General features: G+C 51.3%; 1 protein-coding gene across 3 annotated transcripts in view; it reads right to left on the bottom strand.

The window, feature by feature from the left end:
* The window catches only part of TFAP2C (transcription factor AP-2 gamma), a 37,580-nt gene extending 17,480 nt beyond the window's left edge, over positions 1 to 20,100 (bottom strand). For 2 of the 3 annotated variants that reach the window (XM_056844129.1, XM_056844131.1), the window contains exons 1-3: positions 10,798 to 10,864; positions 2,731 to 3,210; positions 1,225 to 1,276 (exon numbers count right to left, since the gene is read on the bottom strand). In XM_056844129.1, coding sequence (XP_056700107.1) covers positions 1,225 to 1,276; positions 2,731 to 3,210; positions 10,798 to 10,845 — 580 coding nt within the window. In that variant the 5' untranslated portion in view covers positions 10,846 to 10,864. Of the gene's footprint in view, positions 1 to 1,224; positions 1,277 to 2,730; positions 3,211 to 10,797; positions 10,865 to 20,042 lie in introns of those variants that run through there. The other variant, XM_056844130.1, reaches the window with a different exon arrangement.
* Positions 20,101 to 21,235: the final 1,135 nt, after the last annotated feature.

Raw genomic sequence — 21,235 nt, 5'->3', positions numbered from 1 at the left:
AAAAAAACTGCCCTGAGCTAATTCTGCAATCAGCAGAGTTTACAGCAAAACATTTCTGCTTTTTCTCAACCCCCCCCCCAATTATCCTGATGTTTTTCAGACAAAAATTCCCTTTGATTTTTACAAACTGGTGGGGGAGGGGTGTCAGCAGCAGAAGCTCAGGAGTTCATTTCACTCTTATTTTTTTTTCCTGTCTCAGTCTTATAAATTCCACCAAAGAAAGCTTTTCAGCATAGATAAATCCTAACCAAATCCTTTGAGCATCCATTCAGATATGCTTGGGGGGAGGGTGCTACAAGTTTAACCCATTTTTTCCCGTTTCAGAAATCTAATTTGACAGTTTTACTTATTTTTTCTCTTCCCAGCTAAAAGCTATAGAACCTGAGACAGTACTGTCAATTCTTTAGTTTTTTGGAAGCATAGTTATAAGTGTTCTCTCTCTCTCTCTCTCTCTCTGTGTGTGTGTGTGTGTAAAAATTTGGCTCCCGACCTCCTTACCAAAAAATGCTCATATTGTAAAAGGCAAAAAATCCACCTGTACCTTATGGAAGGGATATATATGCATTAGCTACCCAATACCACATCAGGAATAAATCCAAGATGAAAAAGCACCAACAGTAGCATCAGCTGGTTACTTCCCACATCCATATTTAGAGGTAATCAGCTGGTTACTTTCCACATCCAGAACACCTCCCAAGATCAATGTACCCAAAGTAAAACCGGCACAGGTTAATATACTAACTCAGCAGCAAAGGTGGTTGCCATGGACTCAAACTTTTGATCATCAAAAAGAAGCAGTAGGGTTATATATCGTAATAGATTGAAGAACATTCTGCCCGGGCACAGCAAGCTCAATTTTTAATTGCTCCTAGGAAACACTAGAAAATTTAATAACCCATTTAAAACCTATTTTATGAGACACAAATTGCTTTTCCTGCATAAAACAGAGTCCCTGTGTAAACATATATACACTCTGGCCAAATACACAGTCTGCCTACTTTGAAGTCAAGGGGGTTGTAGAATAACAGCCTCAGATACCATACCAGCTCAAGAAAAAAAGCTTGAAGGGAAAACTCCTTAATTTTTCCATCAAGAAAATAAATCCACATGAAAGGTAATCCAATACCAAAACAATCTATTAAGCCATCCTTTATTTGTTAAAATGCCAACTATTTTTTTTTAAAAGAAGGAATAGAAACAACAACAGAACACAGAGTTACTGACCTTTTCTAATGACTGTCTGGTCATGCATTAATAAATGTTGATCTTCCACATTCTGGAAAGAGAATGTGAAATTTTTAGAATATCATTTTAGAACTGAAATAAGGTTGGCGACCCACCCCTTCCCCTTGCAAACCCCAGTGAAATGTTTTCCTGCCATCTCATACCTCCAGCCCTAAGCTGGAAACCCCAAGGAAGCCCCTCGGATTTCAGAGGAGCAACCCCAAAATGCCTACCATTCAGCAAAAAGTTAGCCACACCTAAAGAAATCAGTGGGAATGGTAGCCCAATTCTAAAGCTGCACTCTGAGATATGCTTACTTGAGAGCGTGCCCTCCCCCTGGAATCTCCAGGACTTACTTCTGCGTAAACATGCTTGCAGGCTGCAAATGTTTGCTTAGCATTAAGTATCATTGGGTTAACACAGGATTACTTCCTAGGATATGTGCTTAGATAGGCAGTATTCAAATGCTCTGTTGAGCCAACCAGAGGACTAGCATTTACTGAATTGTACACAAGGCACAATGGTTCTAATGTCCTGGAAGTGTGGCGACACTGCTAGACCGTGGGTTTAGAAACAAGGAATATTGTTCAGTTCTGTGGTCCAATGACCCTAAACCACAATGGCAAGACTGTGCCCTGCAAGACACTTTATATTTGTAGAAGGATCCCATTTACGTGGGAAGAAAATCTGGTTCAATGCTGCTGCAAGAAACCTGCAACATACAGCTTCCTATGGCACCCACAGAGCAGTGATAGCCCATAGATTTTTAAAAGCAGCCCAGTGATTCAAATCTATAACAAATGCAACGGGGGTCTCCTTGGTACCATTTTAGTCTCTGACCCTGTGGGATGTGAAATTTGCCTTCAGGATGCCATGAGCCTGAAGTGCTTCCTTCTAAGGAGTATGACACTGAATGGAGAGCCGGCTCCAATCTCATCTCTGCCAATGAACCCACGAGGTAGCCTTGGGCATGGCACTATTCTGTCAGTTTCTATCCTTGTTCCCAATATGGGAACAACACCAGCCCACCGTTCTGGGTTGTTGCAATTACTGAAATGTACGTGAAGTGCTTCGTAATACTTCTGAAACACTTTGTCAATGTGGGGTCACATTATTACACTTATAGGAGTAACGGTGTTGGGTTTCTTCAATGGAGGACAAGCCCATGAACATCTGTGGCGCCCACCTCACAAAAGGTTGTCCCATGCCTTTTTGTTTTTAACAGGTCAGCCCATAAAAGCTCACATACAACCTGTTGTTGTGTTTTTTAAATACACTAGCCCTCACTTTAGGACATTATCAGTGCATTCCTAAGGATAGAGTCTCCAGCCTAAACCCATTGAAATGAATGGGCTTAGACTGGAGTAACTCTCCTTAGGAATGCACTGTATGTCTGTCTCCACGGGGTCATAGTGAAACCACTTGTCCTCGCACAAGGGAAATACCCTAAAATACAAGCATCACTTTTTGCCCGGAATCCCAAATCATTGTTCTCAGAATCATTACCTGGACCTCTTCCATCTGTTGGGTCATATCATGAAGCCCGAGGTTTTCTGCCAGGCTGGAGGCATCGAGACCGTGGCCATGAGACAGGAGCAGATCGGATCGCCTGTAGGTCTCCCTCCTCGCCCCAGCCGAGCCGCTTTCCAGAGCCGAGAGATGGGGGATCAAGCCGGGCCGGGCATGGTGGGAGAGGCTCGAAGGGTCTTGGTTGGTCTGTCGGTTGGGCCAGCCGGTCTGTTGCTGACTGGGCGGTGGCGGAGGCGGTTGATGGAGTGGGTTGATGGAGAAAGGATCCCCGAGGTGTGCATAAGGGTCACTGGACTGAGAGTAAGGCAGAGGCTGGTAGGGGGGAGGAAAGTAAGGGGGCTGGAAATCAGAGGACCCCGAGTGAGAAAGCGGGGGAGCTGGGCTGTACAAGTGCTGGCTGACAGCGGAGAGGTGGGGTAATCGGGGATTCCCGTTGCTGCTACCATCATGGCGGTCCTGAGGGGGGAAGGAAAATAGGCTAGATCAATACAGGGAATCCTCAAGTTGGGGGGAGGGGTATAGAATCATAGAGTTGGAAGGGACCACCAGGCTCATCTAGTCCAACCCCCTGCACAATGCAGGAAATTCAAAACTACCTCCCACACACACCCTAGTGACCCCCACTCCATGCCCAGAAGATGGCCAAGATGCCCTCCCTCTGCTGATCTGCCTGAGGTCATAGAATCGGCATTGCTGACAGATGGCCATCTAGCCTTTGCTTAAAAACTTCCAGTGAAGGAGAGCTTACCACCTCCTGAGGAAGCCTGTTCCACTGAAGAACCGCTCTGTTAGAAAATTCTTCCTAATGTTTAGACAGAAACTCTTTTGATCTAATTTCAACCCGTTAGTTCTGGCCCAACCTTCTGAGGCAACAGAAAACAACTCAGCACCATCCTCTATATGACAGCCCTTCAAGTACTTGAATTTGAGGTAGCCAGTCAGGAGAAGAAATCCCATGGAATACATTCTTCCTGAAGGGAGAATACCTAGAGACGGAAGGGATATCCTAGGCCCTGATCCCAGCTGCACCTAGAGCAACCTTTTAAGCCCGCCAGACTCCCATTGGTAAGGGTGGTGGTAAGGGGGGGAATTTCTCTCCCTCTCTTTCCAGATCAGTTCACCAAGAAATACAACAGGGGGGGCTGCATCAGGTGTCAAAGCCACATTGAAAAGTGCACAGCGGCGCTAAAATGCCAAAAGGCAGCAAGATCGGAAGATACAACCGGGAAGTTGTTCCCACTGCAATTAACCGGATTGCCACAGAGGGCTTTTCAAGTGGGGTGTAGCTTGAGTTGTGGTGGAGCCTTGTCAACTGCAGGCAGATTTGCCCAAGATTTCTGCTGTAATCCAGAAACTATCTAATCTGAAGCAGCTCCACTGGCGTCAAAAGATTAGAACCATTCAGAGCCTGGAAAGTGTCTCGTATAACTTTGGTCCACTCCCAGCCCCCTCCCTTTGAAAGAAATAGAATTTCTTTGGAATTCGTTGCTTGAGGGCCGCAACCTAACCTTGCGTGGGGAGAAGGGAACATATGGGGAAATCTGATTAATTTCATATTTGAATACACCATGGTTTGGAAATCCAACTGGAATGAATACCAAAGGTCATATTTTCAATAAAGGGAATGGGCCCCATTGAAACACACACATAAGAACGGACATGCTGGATCAGACCAAGGTCCATCAAGTCCAGCAGCCTGTTCACAGTGGCCAACCAGGTGCCTCTAGGAAGCTCACAAACAAGACGACTGCAGCAGCACCATCCTGCCTGTGTTCCAATGCACCTAACGTAATAGGCATTCTCCTCCGGACCTGGAGGATCAGACACAAATACCCAATGTTGCACACCTGGGCAATTAGACCAAATCCACAGCCCCCAAGTTCGACTCCAGCATCCCAGTTTTAAGCCAATTTACTACACATTCAATCAGTGATCCTTCCTGATGAATAACGTTGTGGACCAACTGAAGGGCTGAAAATAGGGGGAAAGAGCAGAAGACCTTCACCCTAAAAGACATAATATGCTGTCCTGTCCAGCCCAAGATATTTACTCATAAGTAAGCCCTACCAAGTTCAAGCACTCCCTGCCACACATGGAACTCCAGCTCTCAAGTCTGTTTTTAAAGCAATCAAACCACAGAATGTTTTTAGTGGAAGCAAGTCCCACTGATTTCAAACTGATCTGACCTCCACATACAATTTTAGGACTTCTATTTGTTTATTTTTGCATGTCTGAAGAAGTCAGTTGACCCAGTCTTATAGAAAGAATCTGGTTCATTACAGGAAATAGAATTTTCCTCCACCTTTTAAGAGAGGAACAAATCAAAACAAGCACGCAGGAGTTGTTGTGATTTTGTTCTTTTGCCTCCAACTGTGGAAAAAGAAGGAAAAACCACAAACTCTCCCTAATGAACTGTTCGTTTCCCTTCTTTTCATAATGCTGGACAAATAAGGAAAAATACAATTATAGCTTTCATCCTGTTACAAGTGATTTCGATGTTGTTTGTTTTAATTGAAGGGGGCCATTTTTACCACTTTTTTTACCACCAGCAAATTTAAGTTTGCTGATATTATTTTTAAAAATGATATTTAAACATCAGGTTGCCTGATCTTGGTTCTTCTTCCTCTCAAGAGTTCTGTTTTATATCCAGAACAAATCCCCAACTCCCAGCGTCTTCAGAAATGCCCTGTCCTCATGGCCGACTTAATTTAAACATAACCCCGCCCTCCTCCCTGGGGGGGCACTGAAAATTTAATATAACCTCTCTGCCCAGGGTGCCTGTTAAAAATGGGCTTGGGGGGAGGAGGGAAGAGAGGGCCATGAAAATATCCTACCAAAATATTAAACAGGGAGGAAACAGATTTTTAAAAAATAATCTTGAAAGCACAGACCGAATGTCGCTTTTGGGTCGGAAGGGGAAATCCGTTTGCAACGATATTCGGGGCAGAAGGCAAGCCTTTCCAAACGTCCCCATCGCCTTGATCCCGGGGTTTTTGAGGCGGCTCCTGCCTGCACGCTCGTTAAAATAACAGGGCAGGTTAATCAGAGGAGAATGGGGATCGCCACGGGGACCCCAACAGAGCGTGAAGCGGAGAGGCGGTTTCATCTAGCCTGGTCGGAGATGCTTAGCCGTGACCAATGGAGCAAGGGGGGGGGTTGAGTTTTTCAAAGGGATCAAAAACCCAGGAGGAGGATGGGGGCTGGAGGGAGCTTGATTTGAAGGGGGGGCGACACCTGGTCAGGCGTTTATATTTTAAAGCCTAGTCCTGCGCGCGTTTGACTCACCAGTACATCCCTATCTGCCCAACCGTAAGTCAATGCATGGGAGGTTTTGCCTTGGATTTGCCACTCTCCAAGGGCACATTTTCCCCATCTGAATTCTCAGAACTCTGCAAGAGGGCTTATTGTTGAGTTTTGAGAATTGGGATGGGGTAAATGGATTTGCTGCTCTGCAGATGCACAAGGCAAAACTTCCCCTGCATAAATGGCCCATTTCAAGGAAACGGGGTTTCGAAACGCCGTCTTAATGCCTCCTCACGATCTGGGTTTACTTTGGCCGATAGCGCGATCCTCCGCCGATTTACTCCAGCCTAAACCCGTTGAAATCCACGGGAGGAATCCTGTACACAAGTGCACCATAAGCGCTGAGCTCCTTAAAAAATCACATTCCCCCCCTCTCTCCGGACAATTCTCTAGGAGACTGGTGGTCAAGAGAAAAGGGGCATTCTGCGCACTCTCAGAGGCACTCTTGACCTTGCCATCTTAGTCCTGCCATTCAGAACCTATTCCGGGGTTAAAAAGTCGGCTCGGTTTCTTTCTACGCTTGCTTACTTCGCGGTAAATCCCACCGATGGGATTTATTCCCTAGGTAAAGAAGTTACGAAGTGCAGCCTGGCCCGGATTAAGGCGATGCACCGTGGAAATGGAGCACTGGGTCCCAAACCGGAGAGAGACCGATTCAAAAACGAATCCAGCAAGCCGGCCGGCTGTCTCCCGGGGAAACGGTTTTAGGACATTAGGGCTAGCATCCTGTCCACATGTACCTAGGAACAAACCCCACTAGACACAATGGGGCTTACTCTCAAGTAAACAGAGCTAACCGTTAAGATCACACATCCCGCATCTAACTGTATCTCTAATAGATTTCAAACGGGATGAAGTTTCCAAAAGTGGACGCGCGATCCACTCAAGTCTACGCGGAGAAAGTATTTTTCTCTTGGCGTTGCGGGGATCTCTCCCTCTCTCGGGCGCGCGGGAAGGGGACCTCCCCGGGGACAAATCATTTCGGATTAGGGTCTCTACTCCGAAGTAGTCCCCCTCCGAGATCCCAAAGAAGTCTCTCGAAAGCCACCCACTTGTTTGAGCTCCTCAAATCGCTGGCACCCGACGGTCTCTTGCATTGAGACCACGGCTGCAGCGCTAGGCCCCCTGATCTAGAGCATGCCGTTAACCGCCGCAAGTCTTACTTCCGAGTAAGTCCCAGAATCCTAAAAGGCAGCTTTCGGCAGGGCTTAATTCAGTGCGGCTCAGGGAAGTCCCAGCTGACCCTGCATCCAATTAAGTGGTTCCTGGATCGCAAGCGGTATGCAAACATCAGTATTAATAATAATAAACTGGCCGGAATCAATATTCCCCCGTTGCAATATAGAACATACCCTGATGCTAAAGGTATTTTCGAGAATTTCAGGGGGGAAAGATGAGGTTACACGTTTATCGTTGAGGGCCGAGACTCTTAAACAGCCTTTGTTTATGATGCGGGCCTACTCGGAAGTAAATCCCACAGGGACTGCCCCCCCCCACAAAGTTTAGAGGGAAAGGTCTGTAGGCTGTAATCCTGTATACACTTAACTGGGAGTAAATCACACTGTCTACTCCAGAGCAAACATGCACAGAATTGGGTCCAGCCTCCCTGCCAGTCCTCAAAAGTGTACTTGACTCTTGGAAATTAAATTTATCCGGGCTAAATTCCACCCTCCGCCATTAAAACCTATTTATTTTACTTCTTTAATTCGTTTGTACCCTGCCTTTCTCCCCAGTGGGGGCCCAAAGCGGCTTAACTTTGTCCTCCTCTCCTCCATTTTATCCTCACAACAATCCTGTGGGGTAGGTTATTAGGCTGACAGAGGCTTGCCCAAGGTCACCCAGAAAGCTTCCATGGCATGAGTACGGATTTGAACCCGGGCCTCTCAGAAAAGCGGTTGTTAGAGGAAACGTGCCCGTATTGAGCGAACATAAATATACGCTCTTAACGAAATAGGATTTCACAATGAGCGGCTTTTAGGAACAGTGGAAGGCTTGGCCACGTCGGGGTCCCTTTCTTTCTCTTCTGCAAAACCCCCTCGCTTTTTTCGCGGCTGCAGTCCTGCGCACCCTTTTCCCGAGAGCAAGCCGCGCCGGCCCCAGCGGCCTTCACGCCGAGGAACCCTGCATGAGCAGCAACCAAGCTGCGATATGGGGAGGGAAAAGAAAGCGACCTTTTCTTCCTTGGGTTCAGAACCACGTGGAAAGCCGCACCGGTTGAGCAGCGGCCTGTTCGGGCCGACCTTAAAGGGCCAGCAACCCACACACACACACACACGGGCAACCTGCCGCCTAGGCACGTTCGGCTCACCGCTCGCAATCTTTTCCCCCCCGGGAGAGGAATCGCGAAGCTGCCTCCCGGCTGGCACCCAGCCCGGGTGCCAAACCTCGCCCACCGCCTGCCGTCCCCCGGACCTCTCCTGCCTACCTCGCTTCCTCCCCGCATGGCAAAGCGCGAGTCCTCCCTTCCTCGCCGGCAGAACCCGTCCGACAGGCCAGCCGGCGGCCCGGCGCGCTCCTCTTCCCCTCCCCGTGGGCGGACTGGAGACGGGGCGCGCGCAAGTGGGCGAAGGTTTACCTTGGGATTTTTTTCCCCGGAGGGGGGGGGAGAGGCTGCAGGAGATTAATCACTTCCGCTCCTCGTTTGTCCCAGTAGATCGCTTCTCTTAACTTGGAGGGATTAAAAGACATGGGGGGAGGGGAGACTCTTTCAAACCCCCCCCCAAAAAAAACCCTTTAAAGACTTAACAGTGCAGCCCTAAGGAGAGTTAACCATTCCTTTCAATGGGTTTAGAGTCGAAAGCGACTTGAGGGCACTTAACACACACATCTCTGCAGAGGATTGCACTGTAAATTTACACCACTGTCGAGAGGCATGAAGTGTGATTCTTTAGTGTGGCATAAGAGTCTGCGTTGATTTCGCCTCGTTTGTCTCAGTAGATCGCTTCTCTTTTAACTTGGAGAGGTTAAAAGACATTTTTTTGGGGGGAGAATCGGTCCCCCCCTCCAGAAACAACCCCTTTAAAGACTTAACAGTGTATTCCTAGAGAAAGTTAACTCCAGTCTAAACCCATTCCTTTCAATGGGTTTAGACTGGAGTATCCTTGCAGAGGATTGCAATGCACTTTAAATATACCACTGTCGAGGGGAACGAGGAGCGATTCTTTAGTGGGGCATAAGAGCCTGCATTGCTTTCCCCGGAATCGACAGGGGGAGGGGAGTCTATGCTCCTCTGCAGTTCCCCCGGCAGGAAGAGCCCCGGAAGAACGTGGGGCTTACTTCCGAGTAAGCATGCAGAGGCTTGCACGTGATTCTCGCCTAAGCCTATTTCTGCATAGGATGGCACTCGCTCTGCACACTTAGCTGGGGAGCGAGCACCGCGGAAAGCCCCGGGGCTTACTCCCGAGTCAACACGCTCAAGACCGCCGCGGTTCCCCCCTCCGGAGTTCATCCCCCTACAAGGCAGAACCTCTGCGGAACGCAGAGATTGGAGGAAGAGGAGGGGAGAATCGGCTACTCCGGCTTGGAGAGACTCCTGGCTATTTATTTTTTTGCAGGGTGCAAATCTGTTGTAGCCAGATCTTAGCACGCCTTGTTAGACCGAGAGTTAAGCCCCACGGGAGGCGTTTGGGTTGCCGTCCAGAGAGGGAGAGCTGCGCCCAAGGGGGCCGGATTCTCCAGGAAGCGCCCGGGACATCTGAAACCCTTCTTGCGAGGGGGATAAAGGGCCGGGGGGGGGAGGAGAGGGGGGGTGGCGCCCTCGCTGACTCAGGATGTCTCACTGCAGGAAGGAGCCATTAACCCTTCGCGATCGAGCGCGCCCGGGAACGGCGACGGGGAACTACTCTGGAGCAAGCTCAAGCAGCCCCCTTCCTCCCCTGGCCGTCGGCGATGGGTCGGAGCCGAGACCCACGCAGGGATACTCGGGAGGCAAGCGCCACCGAGTTACGGGCTCGGAGCCGCGCTGGGAAACCGCCTCCCGCAAACCGGCTGCCGAGGAGGCAGAAAGTCGCTTTTACACGCAAGTAAAAAGGCAACGGAAGCAGCAGCGTGCATAGATTTCGATGTATAGGGGGAAATCGTTCCTTGCCCTCCCAGCCAAGAGGGGGCATCCAGACGCGCAATGTTCTGCAAAATTACCCCGAAGGATCTCCTGCGGAACTCGCAGGAGCAACGCGCGTCGGTGTCGCAATCCTCATTTCACACGGCTGCGTTATCTCCGTCCTTATCTCGCAGCTTGAAAAGAGAGTTTCGAAACAGGAGCCGTCGACTCCGCGGAGACGCGCGCAGAAACTTGACTTACGCCCCCCCCCCCCGATAAATAGAGCAGAAATTTAGCGAGGACCCGACTTCGAATCCAGCCTCCGCGCCTCCAGTACCGAAGCCTCGGTCGACCACACTCAGTCCGTCGATGGAACCGGCCCACTTGGACTGGCCTGAACCTCCTGTGGACTAGCGCCTTGGTTTGGATTTGCTTGGGAAGGAAGGAGCCAACAGGAACCCGGGTAAGCAGGCGACAGCCTGGGGGAGAGGCTAGTTGGGTAGGAGCGAGCTGCCCGGGCGGGTGCGAGGGCGCTGCCCGGGCTCCTCGGCTTCCCCCGACTGGAGCCCGCCGCCGCTTCTTTCTCTCGCCCAGAGATTCGCGGGTTCGAATCTCAGCAGCGGAGAAACTCTCCCACCCCTCCAAAAAACAAAACCAAAAAAACACACACCCCTGCCCAGCAGCATCCCCTGAACTCTCACCTCGCAGTCCTCTTCGTACTTGACATTGTCTGCTAGTTTCCACAACATGGCGTCCAGTATCTCCCCAAAAAAATACGTAGACACAATTTTTTAAAAAGAAAAAAAAAATATGTATATATATATATCTATAAACCAGGGCGAGGTAGTGAAAAGAGGGGAGGGGGGAGACTGTCCCAGCCTCACGTCGGGTAAATCCAAGAGCGGTGGCGGCTCAGAGCACCTCTCCCCCCCGGCTAAGGGCGGCTGGCGGGCGGAGGCGACTGGGGTCTCTGGCCGGGAGAGGGTCACTGCGCTTCTCCGGGGCCCAGCCACCCTTAATGGCACGCCGATTAGCATAGCCCCGCCCCCGGGGCCGGCTCGGCTTCCCCAGGCAGGCGGCGGACCGGGCAGCCAATGGCGAGGAGGGGCGAAGCCCCGCCCCCGAGGCGCACACGCGGGTCTACCCCGGGAGCCGCGGAGAAAAAGCCGGACTGAGCTCCTCGCCGTGATTTTTAAAGGGGGGGGGGCGCAAGGAAAGTTAACTCTTCGGTGGCCGGGGGAGGACGCCGCGAACAGGCTGCCTCTCCCTGCATCCAGCCGAAATCCAACACTCGGAATCTGCTTGCGGGGAGTTAAGCAAGAATTGTAACAAGGGCATCCCTCTTCTTCCACCACCCCTCCCCCAAATACAAGGGGCTTTAGACCCCTGAAGTGTGAGTCATAGAGTTGGAAGGGACCACCAGGGTAATCTAGTCCAACCCCCTGCACAATGCAGGAAAGTCACAACTACCTCCCCCCCCCGCCCAACCTCAGTGATCTTTACACCATGATCAGAAGATGGCCAAGATGCCCTCCCTCTCATCATCTGCCTAAGGTCATAGAATCAGCATTGCTGACAGATGGCCATCTAGCCTCTGCTTCCAAACCTCCAGGGAGTCGATCCAGACTCGACCGCTCCTTAAGACTGAGGAGTCTCACGAGCCCTTTTCAAGTAACCTTGGGTCGCTTCAACGGGTTGCAGTTTAAGACGCGGCATGAAAACGCTTGGCTTGCATAAGCCGGGAGGAGCCCGGGGTCCCAGCCCGACCCTCCTAGGAGAGTCAGGCCAGCGGGCTCCGGGCTTGCAACGCCGAGGAGGCGTTGGCTGCTAGGAGCCAAATTCAACCGGAGTCCCGGGGCTCTGGCAGCCTTCCCCCGATTCCCCACATCAGGTTTCGCGGGAGGACTCAGATGCCGACGGGGGCAAGTGAGCTCTGACTCAAGGAAAGCGGAGGCTGGAAGAAACGTGGTTAAGTCCTTCAAGGGCCATCCGACTCCTTCTTTCCCGGCCTCTGTCGCAGCCAACGCAAAGAACGTTTGCAGCCCCCAGCGATTCCGGAGTTGCACTGGGGCTTACTCCCGGGTAAACCGCGCCTGGGCCCTGGATGCTACATTCCCGCGAAGGAATAGTTGGCCTATGGCCATCGAAGCGGGTTAGGCGCTTGCTCGGCTGCAGAAATCTGTCCCAGTGGCTGCGGTCCTCGACATGGGCGTAAGCCCCATTGGCCTGGGGCGCCGGGAACCTGCCGCGAAACGTGAGCCATGGGCCCTTTTGAAATCCTTTGGGGGGTATTTTTCCCCTGACCGGATTTAACTCCCCAAGAGTTCTTTCCACCCACTTTTTGCCCCTTTCCCTCGCAGGAATAACCAGCCAAAGAGTCCTTCCGGCAACCCTTTTGCGCTCCGGTGTGGGTTGATCGGATGGAGAAATGCATTGAGCGTAGTGATAGATATGCAAAAGATGGGGTTTGTAGGTAAACAAAGCACGCCCTTTCCCTGCGGTGGCGCAGACTTTCTGGGGAAGGGACGATAACGCAGAAGGACTCGATAGGCCAGGTATCCCCCCCCCCCCCCACACACACACACAAAACCCTTATTGGTTCAAAATGGCAGGTTAAAATAATCTCTTGGCTCGCGATCTCCGCTGTAGTCACAAGCCTTTATCTCTTTCCCCTATAAATACTCTTCGACTGGTCAGTCGAGTTCCCTGCAACCAGAAAGTGGGCTCTCTTTGGCCATTTATGCATGGGAGGTTTGCCTTGGATTTTCTGCTCTGTAGTTGCACATTTTCCCCATCCGAATTCTAAAAACTCAAACACCCATGTAGAGTTTTGAGAATTCAGATGGGGGAAATGTGCAACCACAGAGCAGCAAATCCAAGGCAAAACCTCCCGTGCATAAACGGCCCTTTTAATTTTTTTTGTTTGTTTGTTTGTTTTTTTGCGCAAAGGAGCTTTCTCCATCAGTTTGTATTTCGGATCAGGGTTCGGGAGCGGTCCCGAGTGGAAAGCAGCTGGCTTACTCGGGATCAAGCCCCGCTGGATCCAACGGGACTGATTTCCAAATAACCACGTCGGAGGCTTCTGGCTATTGCTCCAAGCCGACTCAGCTAGGCCGGTCCCGATCCTCAGCACAAAGATAGCGGCACCTCACACACACACACACACCAAGCTTTTTCTTGATCAGGACTCGCGGGTCGGTCAAGTGGCGCTTAAAACTCGCGAGTAAAAGGGCCCTGCTTATTCCTCCCGGTGTGACCCCAGGAGAATTCAAGGCTGCAGTCTCAAACCACTCTAGTTCATAATTCTAGAGGGGCGGCTGGGGCAGCTTTTCAAATGCCCCCAAGACCCCGGTTCAGTTTGGGGGGGGGGCTGCAACAGATTTAACCAGATTTCTGTTCCGGCTCAACTTTTACTAGACGAAAGTCCCTATCTTCAAATGCAGTGAAATCTACCAGAAATGTTTAGGAGGAAGCATGTCTATTGCCACCAGCGGACTTTGCTTCCCAGGGTGGGTGCCTTGGTTTAGGGTTTTTTAAACTGTCCACCCCAAGGCACTTTACAGGCCAAATCCTACCTTTGGAAATTCTCATGGTTTCAAAGGGAGACATTTGAAATAGAGGGCGGAAAAAGAGAAGAAGGGCTTCGCTTGGCCTGGATGGAGAGCTGGTTTTAGAGGAAACCCCCCCCCCCATCTCTTCGGCAGAGAGGGAAAGAAGGCAAAGACACTTGTGCCATTTATGCTTGGGAGGTTTTGCCTTGGATTTGCCGCTCTCTGGATGCACATTTTCCCCATCTGAATTCTCAAAACTCAAAAACAAGCCCCCGTGCAGAGTTCTGAGAATTCGGATGATAAAAACGTGGCAAATCCAAGGCAAAACCTCCCATGCATAAATGGTCTTGCTGCTGACAAGTCGTTAGAGAGTTACTGGAATAATGGCTGATTTCCATGACAAGGAAGCGTTTGTTTAGCGTGACACAGCCCAGAGGGGGGCCCTGCCTCGGTTTCCCCCCTGGAAACTGCCACGTGGGAAGCCTACAATAACACGGGCCGGTTTGTTTTGATCTCCTCCCCACCCCCGCTGGGAAAGCTTCAAGATCTCGAGGGTCTGCAGGATGCCCAGGATTGGTCCAGCGGAGAAGGCTGAGGATTGGGTTGGGCTGCAGCTGTCAGTCAACCCTAAATGGAGCTTCCCCCCCCCCTCCTGCCTGCTTTGAAACTGACCCGGCGAATGAAACTGACCAGGTAGGAGACTCCCCCCACTCCCCAAAAAATTAGCTAATCCCAGCGCCTCTCGCTCTCCTCCTGGGTTGTGTTATCTGTCAATCTGGCACGCAGGTGCTGAATCATCGCAGCCAAGGAGGCCCAGGAGGGGCGAAAAGAATCTGCCTTTTACCACAAAAAAGGCGAAGCCTTCCTCCGCCTCTCTAGCGATTGGCGTCGCGAAGGCGAGGAGGCATCGAAGGCAGAAAAGGCCACAGGTAACCTGCCAGCCTGCTCTGGAAAGAGTGACGTGACGAAGGCCATTTATGCATGGGAGGTTTTGCCTTGGATTTGCCGCTCTCTGGATGCCCGTTTTCCCCATCAAAAATCTTATTTTGGGGGGCTTATTGAGTTCTGAGAATTCAGATGGGGAAAAGGTGCATCTAGAGAGCAGCAAATCCAAGGCAAAACCTCCCATGCATATATGTTCAAAAAGCGACCTGCTTTGGAGCGAAGTAAATGGTTCTTGCGGAGGATCTGAATTCTGCAGGGGGGGGGGGCGGAATAAGAACCGCAGCTTTTAAAAAATGAACTAAATTAGGGTCGTAAATTACTCGTGTTTGTGGGGCTCCTCTGCAGCTCCGGATCCCCTTTTCTCTATCTGAAATATCACCTGGACTTCTGATCATCTTGCCAGGCGGGGGAAAAAACCTCCATCAAACATCACTCCCTGGAGACTTTTTTTTAAAAAGGTAGAAAGTTGGAACTTCGCATAGCAGAATGTCCCTAAAACAAATTTCCCTACCATTTGCACTTGCTAGACTTCAAATCTGTCCATTTTCAATGGAACTTCTAAGTATGCTTAACTATTGAACAGCGTCTAAGAGCCCCGGCTCGACTGAGCGTAACAGATTTTGTACTCCCTTACTGGGACGCGGCTCCGATCGCAGAGGGCAGGGATTACTTCTGAGTAAAGGTGCCTGGGCTCGAAGCGCAACCATTTTCTTGCAGCGCCAACTTCTCTGGGCCCGCGGCTCATCCGTGGGGCATTGGGGAAAAGGGGCGGGGGAATAATAACGCACCCCTGTGCAGAGCGACTCCAGCCAAAGCACATGACTGCACTGTAAGGGATGCTCATTCAGAAAGCAAAATCGTCAGGCACGGGTTGTTTGCCCTCCACCAAAATTAAAAGTAACTGGGGTTCAGTTCCCCGACAGCGAGAGCATCAGAACGAAGAACCCCCGCTACGTTCAAATCCCCATTTCCAGCTGGAAAGAAGCTGGACCCATTATTCGTGGTGTCAAATGTAGTCGAAATTTTAGGTTATTTAAAACGCACGCACGCACTCCGAGCTGCGCTTGAAATCTGAAGCCTTTTCCACCCCAAAAGCACCTTACAGTGGCGACGGAACACTCCCTCCCCCCACATCGGCGAAATACAGGCCTACTCGCGAGCAAACCCCAAGAAAACCCATCGCCCTCCCCGACATCGGGGCCGGAAAGATCTTTTGACAGCGTGGAAAGCCTGTCCGCCCCTCCACGGCGATGCAGTCTGACAGTTCGAGGGTCGCCCCAAAGCCCTGCTTGAGTGTCGACCGGCGCCACCCATGGGGAGGGGACGCTTCTCCCCAGAGGACAGCAGAGAGAGACCCTCCTTTCAGTCCCGAGCACAACATCCAGGGTTTTCTTTCAGCATCGCACCACCTCGGCCCTCTTCCGGAGGGTTTAAAGCTGTCGGAAACACACACACACACACACACACACACACACACAATCTCTCTTTCCTCTAACTAGTTGCTGGGATCTCCACCACCTCAGTGGCCCAAATACCAAGGACAGGAGATTCCCAGGCCATCTTTACTGTCCTCCTCCCCAGCAAGATGCAGAGGACTTGGGCCGATTGAAAGACTAACAAAAGGGGGGTTCCTGCAGAACCTTTGGCGAACCAGAACCTGTTTCTGTAGAATCTGCCCTGGAAATAAAATCTCTCGGCTAGCCTTGAAGGCAGCACAAGCCTCTCCTGTTGAGTTTTTAGGGCTGGGGCAGCTTTAACACACTGCTATCCCTCTGAAACTGTTCCCTGACTATTGGTACAACAGACACACAATTCGGGAATACACTGAGGCCCTGCTCAGCAGGATCTCAGCCTGGACTCTGCCGGACTGACCCTTTGCAAAAACGAAACACATCCACCTTCCCAGTGCCCAGACGAGAAAGCCCAATCCATTTCAGCTGATATTCCTAAATCCGCGGTTTTGTAGATCGACATAAGCAGGACTGCCATTCAGGTATTTTTGGGAGGGGGGTACATTCCCAATACCTTCATTGTATTTCAGGTGAAGCCTGCACCGTGACTAGGGAGTAAGAGAGCAATTCTAAAAAGATCTACCCAGAATGCTACTTCGGTCTATTCAATGGAGCTTACTCCCAGGAAAGTGAGTTTAGGATTGTATGGTAAATGCCAAAGAACAGGGACACTTATTTCTGAACAGGATGGGTAGCCGTGTTAGTCTGTCACCAGCAACAGAAAAGAGCAAGGGTCCAGTAACACCTTAAAGACTAACAAAATTTCTTGCAGGGCATGAGCTCTCCTGAGCCACAGCTCACTTCTTCAGATACAGCTAGAATATGAAGAAGTGAGCTCAGGAAAGCTCATACCATAAATTTTGTTAGCATTTGAGGTGTTACTGGACTCTTGCTCTTTTCTATTTCTGAACAGTTCGATGGGAGTTCAGCAGCACCTTGAAACCAGCAAGAGTTTTGAGGTGTCAGCTTCCGAGAGGCAAAGCTCCCTTCATCAGACCCAGTGGCTGTGTCGAAGATCTGACTGTCCAAAGCTTACACCTTGAAACTTCTGTTGGTCAGCAAGGTGCTACCGGTCTCCAATCTACCTGTTCTACTGCAGATGACTGCCCTCTGAAATGTGCTTCTGAGTAGACATGGCAAAACTAGGCTGTCAATCCCACAGAAATCTGCAAAGACACGCACCTCACTTTCCTCCACACTCAGAAGGATTTGCACCTTTGGTGTGCACAACTGAATACGGTAGGGCCGGTGGTTTAGAATGACCAGAGCCTGGGGCCAGAAGTGGCAGCACCCTTTGGGGAATTAAACCACATTTCGGGCTCAAAGATGGGCCTGGGAGGGGGGATGCTTCCCCATCCTGAAATGACATCCTTCAAAAGAAAAGGGGTGCGCTGACTCCAGACAAGTCCCAATCATCCAATGGAGCTTATGCCCAAGTAAGTGTGTCCAGGATTGCAGGCCAGGAATTGTGTGGAAGCCAGGGAGGGTTGGAAAAGGAGGAATGGGGGGGGGGGCTTGGAATAGCTATCCCTTTCAAAGTGGGGATTTGACATTTCCAGACTGGCATTTTGTTACCATTGTAGGGGTTCAAGAGAGATGACAGCCTCCCTCCTGGTGGAAGAGGGTAAGGGGGAAGTCAATATATACTCATTAGATATCTTATAGATTTTTTATTATTTTATTAAACCTGAATGTTGAATGCTGATTTTTACATGGATGTATTAAATGAAGGAAAACAATAAAAAATAAAAATAAAAAAAAGAGATGACGGGTGGGAAAAGCTGTTTAAAATAGCAAAAAGGGAGATTGCTCTGGCTAAGGGAAATGGACTGGTTTCCAGTTCAGGCACAAAATTAGAATATGGTATTTGGTCTTCCCCCTCCCTGAATCCTACATGCCCCCTGGATATCATGTCAGAAAACAGGGGGGAGGGGATCTCTCTTATTGGATCATTTATTGGAGGAAGAACTCTGTACAACTCTAAAGCTGCAATTCTAAGAACAGTTTCCTAGCCTCACTGGGCATTTATGCATGGGAGGTTTTGCCTTGGATTTGCCGCTCTCTAGATGCACATTTTCCCCAGCCAAATTCTCAAAATTCAAAAATAAACCCCCATGCAGAGTTTTGAGAATTCAGATGGGGAAAATGTGCATCTAGAGAGCAGCAAATCCAAGACAAAACCTCCCATGCATACACTGCCAATGAATAAAATTGGATTTACTTCTGAGTGCTTAGCCTGGCTTAGTAAAGGCCACCTCCCCAAGAGATCTGAGGTCAGCAGTACCCCTACATGGGTTTAGAGGGTGACCAACCCTGTACCAGGGCCGGTGCCTTTTCCCACAACCTTGCTGGCAGATGGAGGCCACCAGATCCATATTTATTCTGAAATAAGGCTGGGTGGTTTTTTGTTTTGTTTTAGTGGAAATAATGTGATCCTCGTGGCACCTGGAAGGCTTAGGAAATGTCTTCCAAGTGCCCCAAGAGGAGTGCTTAACAGACGAATAGGGCTGCCCTCCCCCCCATACGGGTTTTGGTGGAGTTACCCCCAAGGATGCAGGTTTTATTATTGCCACTTTAGGGAACGAAGTTCTTTCCACCGCAGTTACTCCATGTCAGGAAAAAAAGCGTCTCTGCTAAGTTTCCTGTCGTTACTCCAGCAGGTCAGAGGGTGGCAACTCTGGAGCGTCTGGAGGCAATCCCCGCCTCCGCCGACTGCGGGACGGAGAAGAAACCTTGGTGCCAACTACATGCCCGGAAGGTTTTGCCTTGGATTGGCCGCTCTCTAGATGCACCTTTTCCCCAACCGAATTCTCAAAGCTCTGCATGGGGGCTGATTGTTGAGGTCTGAGTATTTGGATGGGGGAAAAGGTGCCTCTAGAGAGCGGCCAATCCAAGGCACAAGCCTCCCCTGCATAAATTCTGAAATCATTTGCTCCTCTCCAAGAAGGGAAGCAGGTCTTTGCAGGTTCTTTGCATCGAAGTCTTTGCTTGGAGAGGAGCAAATTATTTCAGAAAGGGGGCATCAAGCGCCAGAGGGGGCGATAAACACCCGCCCACCACCACCTTTATGGATGCAGGCGGGAGCTGCCTTCGGGGTTCTCCATAACCCGCGAGCAGATCCCTTCCACCCAGCCTGATCCGGCTCCGAGCCGATCTCAGCTGTCACCCCGCAGCCTACTCGCGTGTAGAGCTCGGGCTTCGGGCAATCCTGGGCTTCCCAGACGCCCCCCCCCCTCCCTCAGCCGGCCCAGTCGGCCGCGTTTCCCCTCGCCTAAGAGGAAGGGGATCGCGGGGGCCCCCGCCGGCGCTCACGGTTCCGGCTTAATCCAGTTAGGGACCCCGGCGCTCAGCCCCTCTCACCCCCAACATTTCAGTCCACCACGTCGGAAGCTCATGGCCCCGTGCCCGTTCACTTGGCAGTAAACCCCCCCTTGCCCTCCGGGAGGTTTGTTTCCGAGTAAACACGCCAGGGATCGGGCCGCGCCAGAGCCCTTTTCCGCCGAGGAAGGGCGCGTTGGAGGACCGCAGCCCTATTCCTCGGCCGTGGCGCGCCCCCGGGGAAAGTCTCCATCCCTCCCCACGTGCTTCGGAGGGACGCGAGGAAGCCCCCCCACCCCGAAGTCGCCGCAAGGCCGTCGGAACCCCCGGGGGAGAGGCTGCCTCCCAAGCGGAGCGCTTGCTGCTGACAACGCGCTCCCAGGCGGAGGGGCTCCGGTCCCAACCCCTCGATTCCCAGGGGTTCCCGCCGGAGTCGCTCGGCCCGGGATTGCGCCGGGGACGGGACCCCGTCGCAGCCCACGGAACCGAGTCGACTCTACCCAGGAGGAGCGCCCGGGAGACTTTCAGCCAACCCTTCGGCTCCCTCGCCGGGCCCCGATCCGCCCGCTTCCCCACCCCTTCCAGCTGCCCACAAAGTCCGCCCCGGCGATGGAAACGTACTTGCCAGTCGAGCCTGCCCAGCAGAGCCATTCGGGGAGGGGGCGCCGGACGCCCTGGGCAGCTGCCGGCCGGACTGGAACTCCGGCCAAGGCGCTCCACCTGGCCGCGCGGCGGGGAAGAGCCCGGCGCCTGCGCAGAAACCCGCTCCTCCGCTGTGCTTCCCTCCCCCCCTCCTTAGCAAGGCATTCCTCTTTACATTTTCCTCCCCCCCCCTTCGCTGGCAGCGTGGTGTAGTGGTTAAGAGCGGTGGAGTGTGACCTGGAGAACCCGGTTGGATTCCCCACTCCCCCACATGAGCCGTGGAGGCTAATCTGGTGAACTGGATTGGTTTCCCCACTCCTCCACACAAAGCCAGCTGGGTGACCTTGGGCTAGTCACACTCTCTCAGCCTCACCTACCTCGCAGGGTGTCTGTTGTGGGGAAGGGAAGGTGATTGCAAGCCGGTTTGAGTCTCCCTTAAGTGGCAAAGAAAGTCGGCATATAAAAACCAACTCTTCTGCTGCTGCTTCTTCTCATAGATCTTGGAGAAATCAGGACCAGGTCTGCTAGGTGGATAGGTGGGTGGATTGGAGATCCTCTCTCGAGGCTGCTGGTTCCTTTATCGAAGAAGAAAATCAATGGGACACCTAGCTGGTGAAATGACGTCACCTGCAAGACTTCTGCCTGTCAAAGACGTGGTGGAGGGGGAACTTTGGCGACCCTAATAATGGGTATCGTTTAAAAGGTCTTAGATGAGGGTGGTTTCTTTAAGGGATAAACGACATCTCCTGTCCACCCCGAAGAAATTCACTAAAGGCAATCGGGTTTTTCCTTCCTCCAATCTCTTTTCCACCAATGAGGAGCCCTGTGAGATTCAAAAGCCTGCGTTACTCATTTCACCGATTCCGGTTTCTCTGTACCTCACCCGGATGTCTAGGTCAGGGGAGAGCAGGTAAACAGGACAAGAAGCATTGCCCCCTAAAATGCTGTCGTGTAATTTTGAATTCGGAAAGAGGAGTAATGCAAGCGTTCGGATCTCACAGGGCTCTTCGTCTCCCAGCTGGAAGAACCCCCCCCCCTTTTAGTGAGAGCCTCCGAAAGGCCAATGGGGGAAACCGATAGGCCAGTCAACGGGGAACCGCTCTACATTCCTGCTGCGGCCAGAGAAATGTATTGTTTTCATAGCCCGGACCCTCTGCACGTTTACTCCGAGA

Source organism: Euleptes europaea, chromosome 2 (genome assembly GCF_029931775.1).
Source record: "Euleptes europaea isolate rEulEur1 chromosome 2, rEulEur1.hap1, whole genome shotgun sequence".
Taxonomy (NCBI): domain Eukaryota; kingdom Metazoa; phylum Chordata; class Lepidosauria; order Squamata; family Sphaerodactylidae; genus Euleptes; species Euleptes europaea.
The sequence above is the reverse complement of the archived record's forward strand: the minus strand, read 5'-3'. Positions and strand labels throughout refer to the sequence as shown.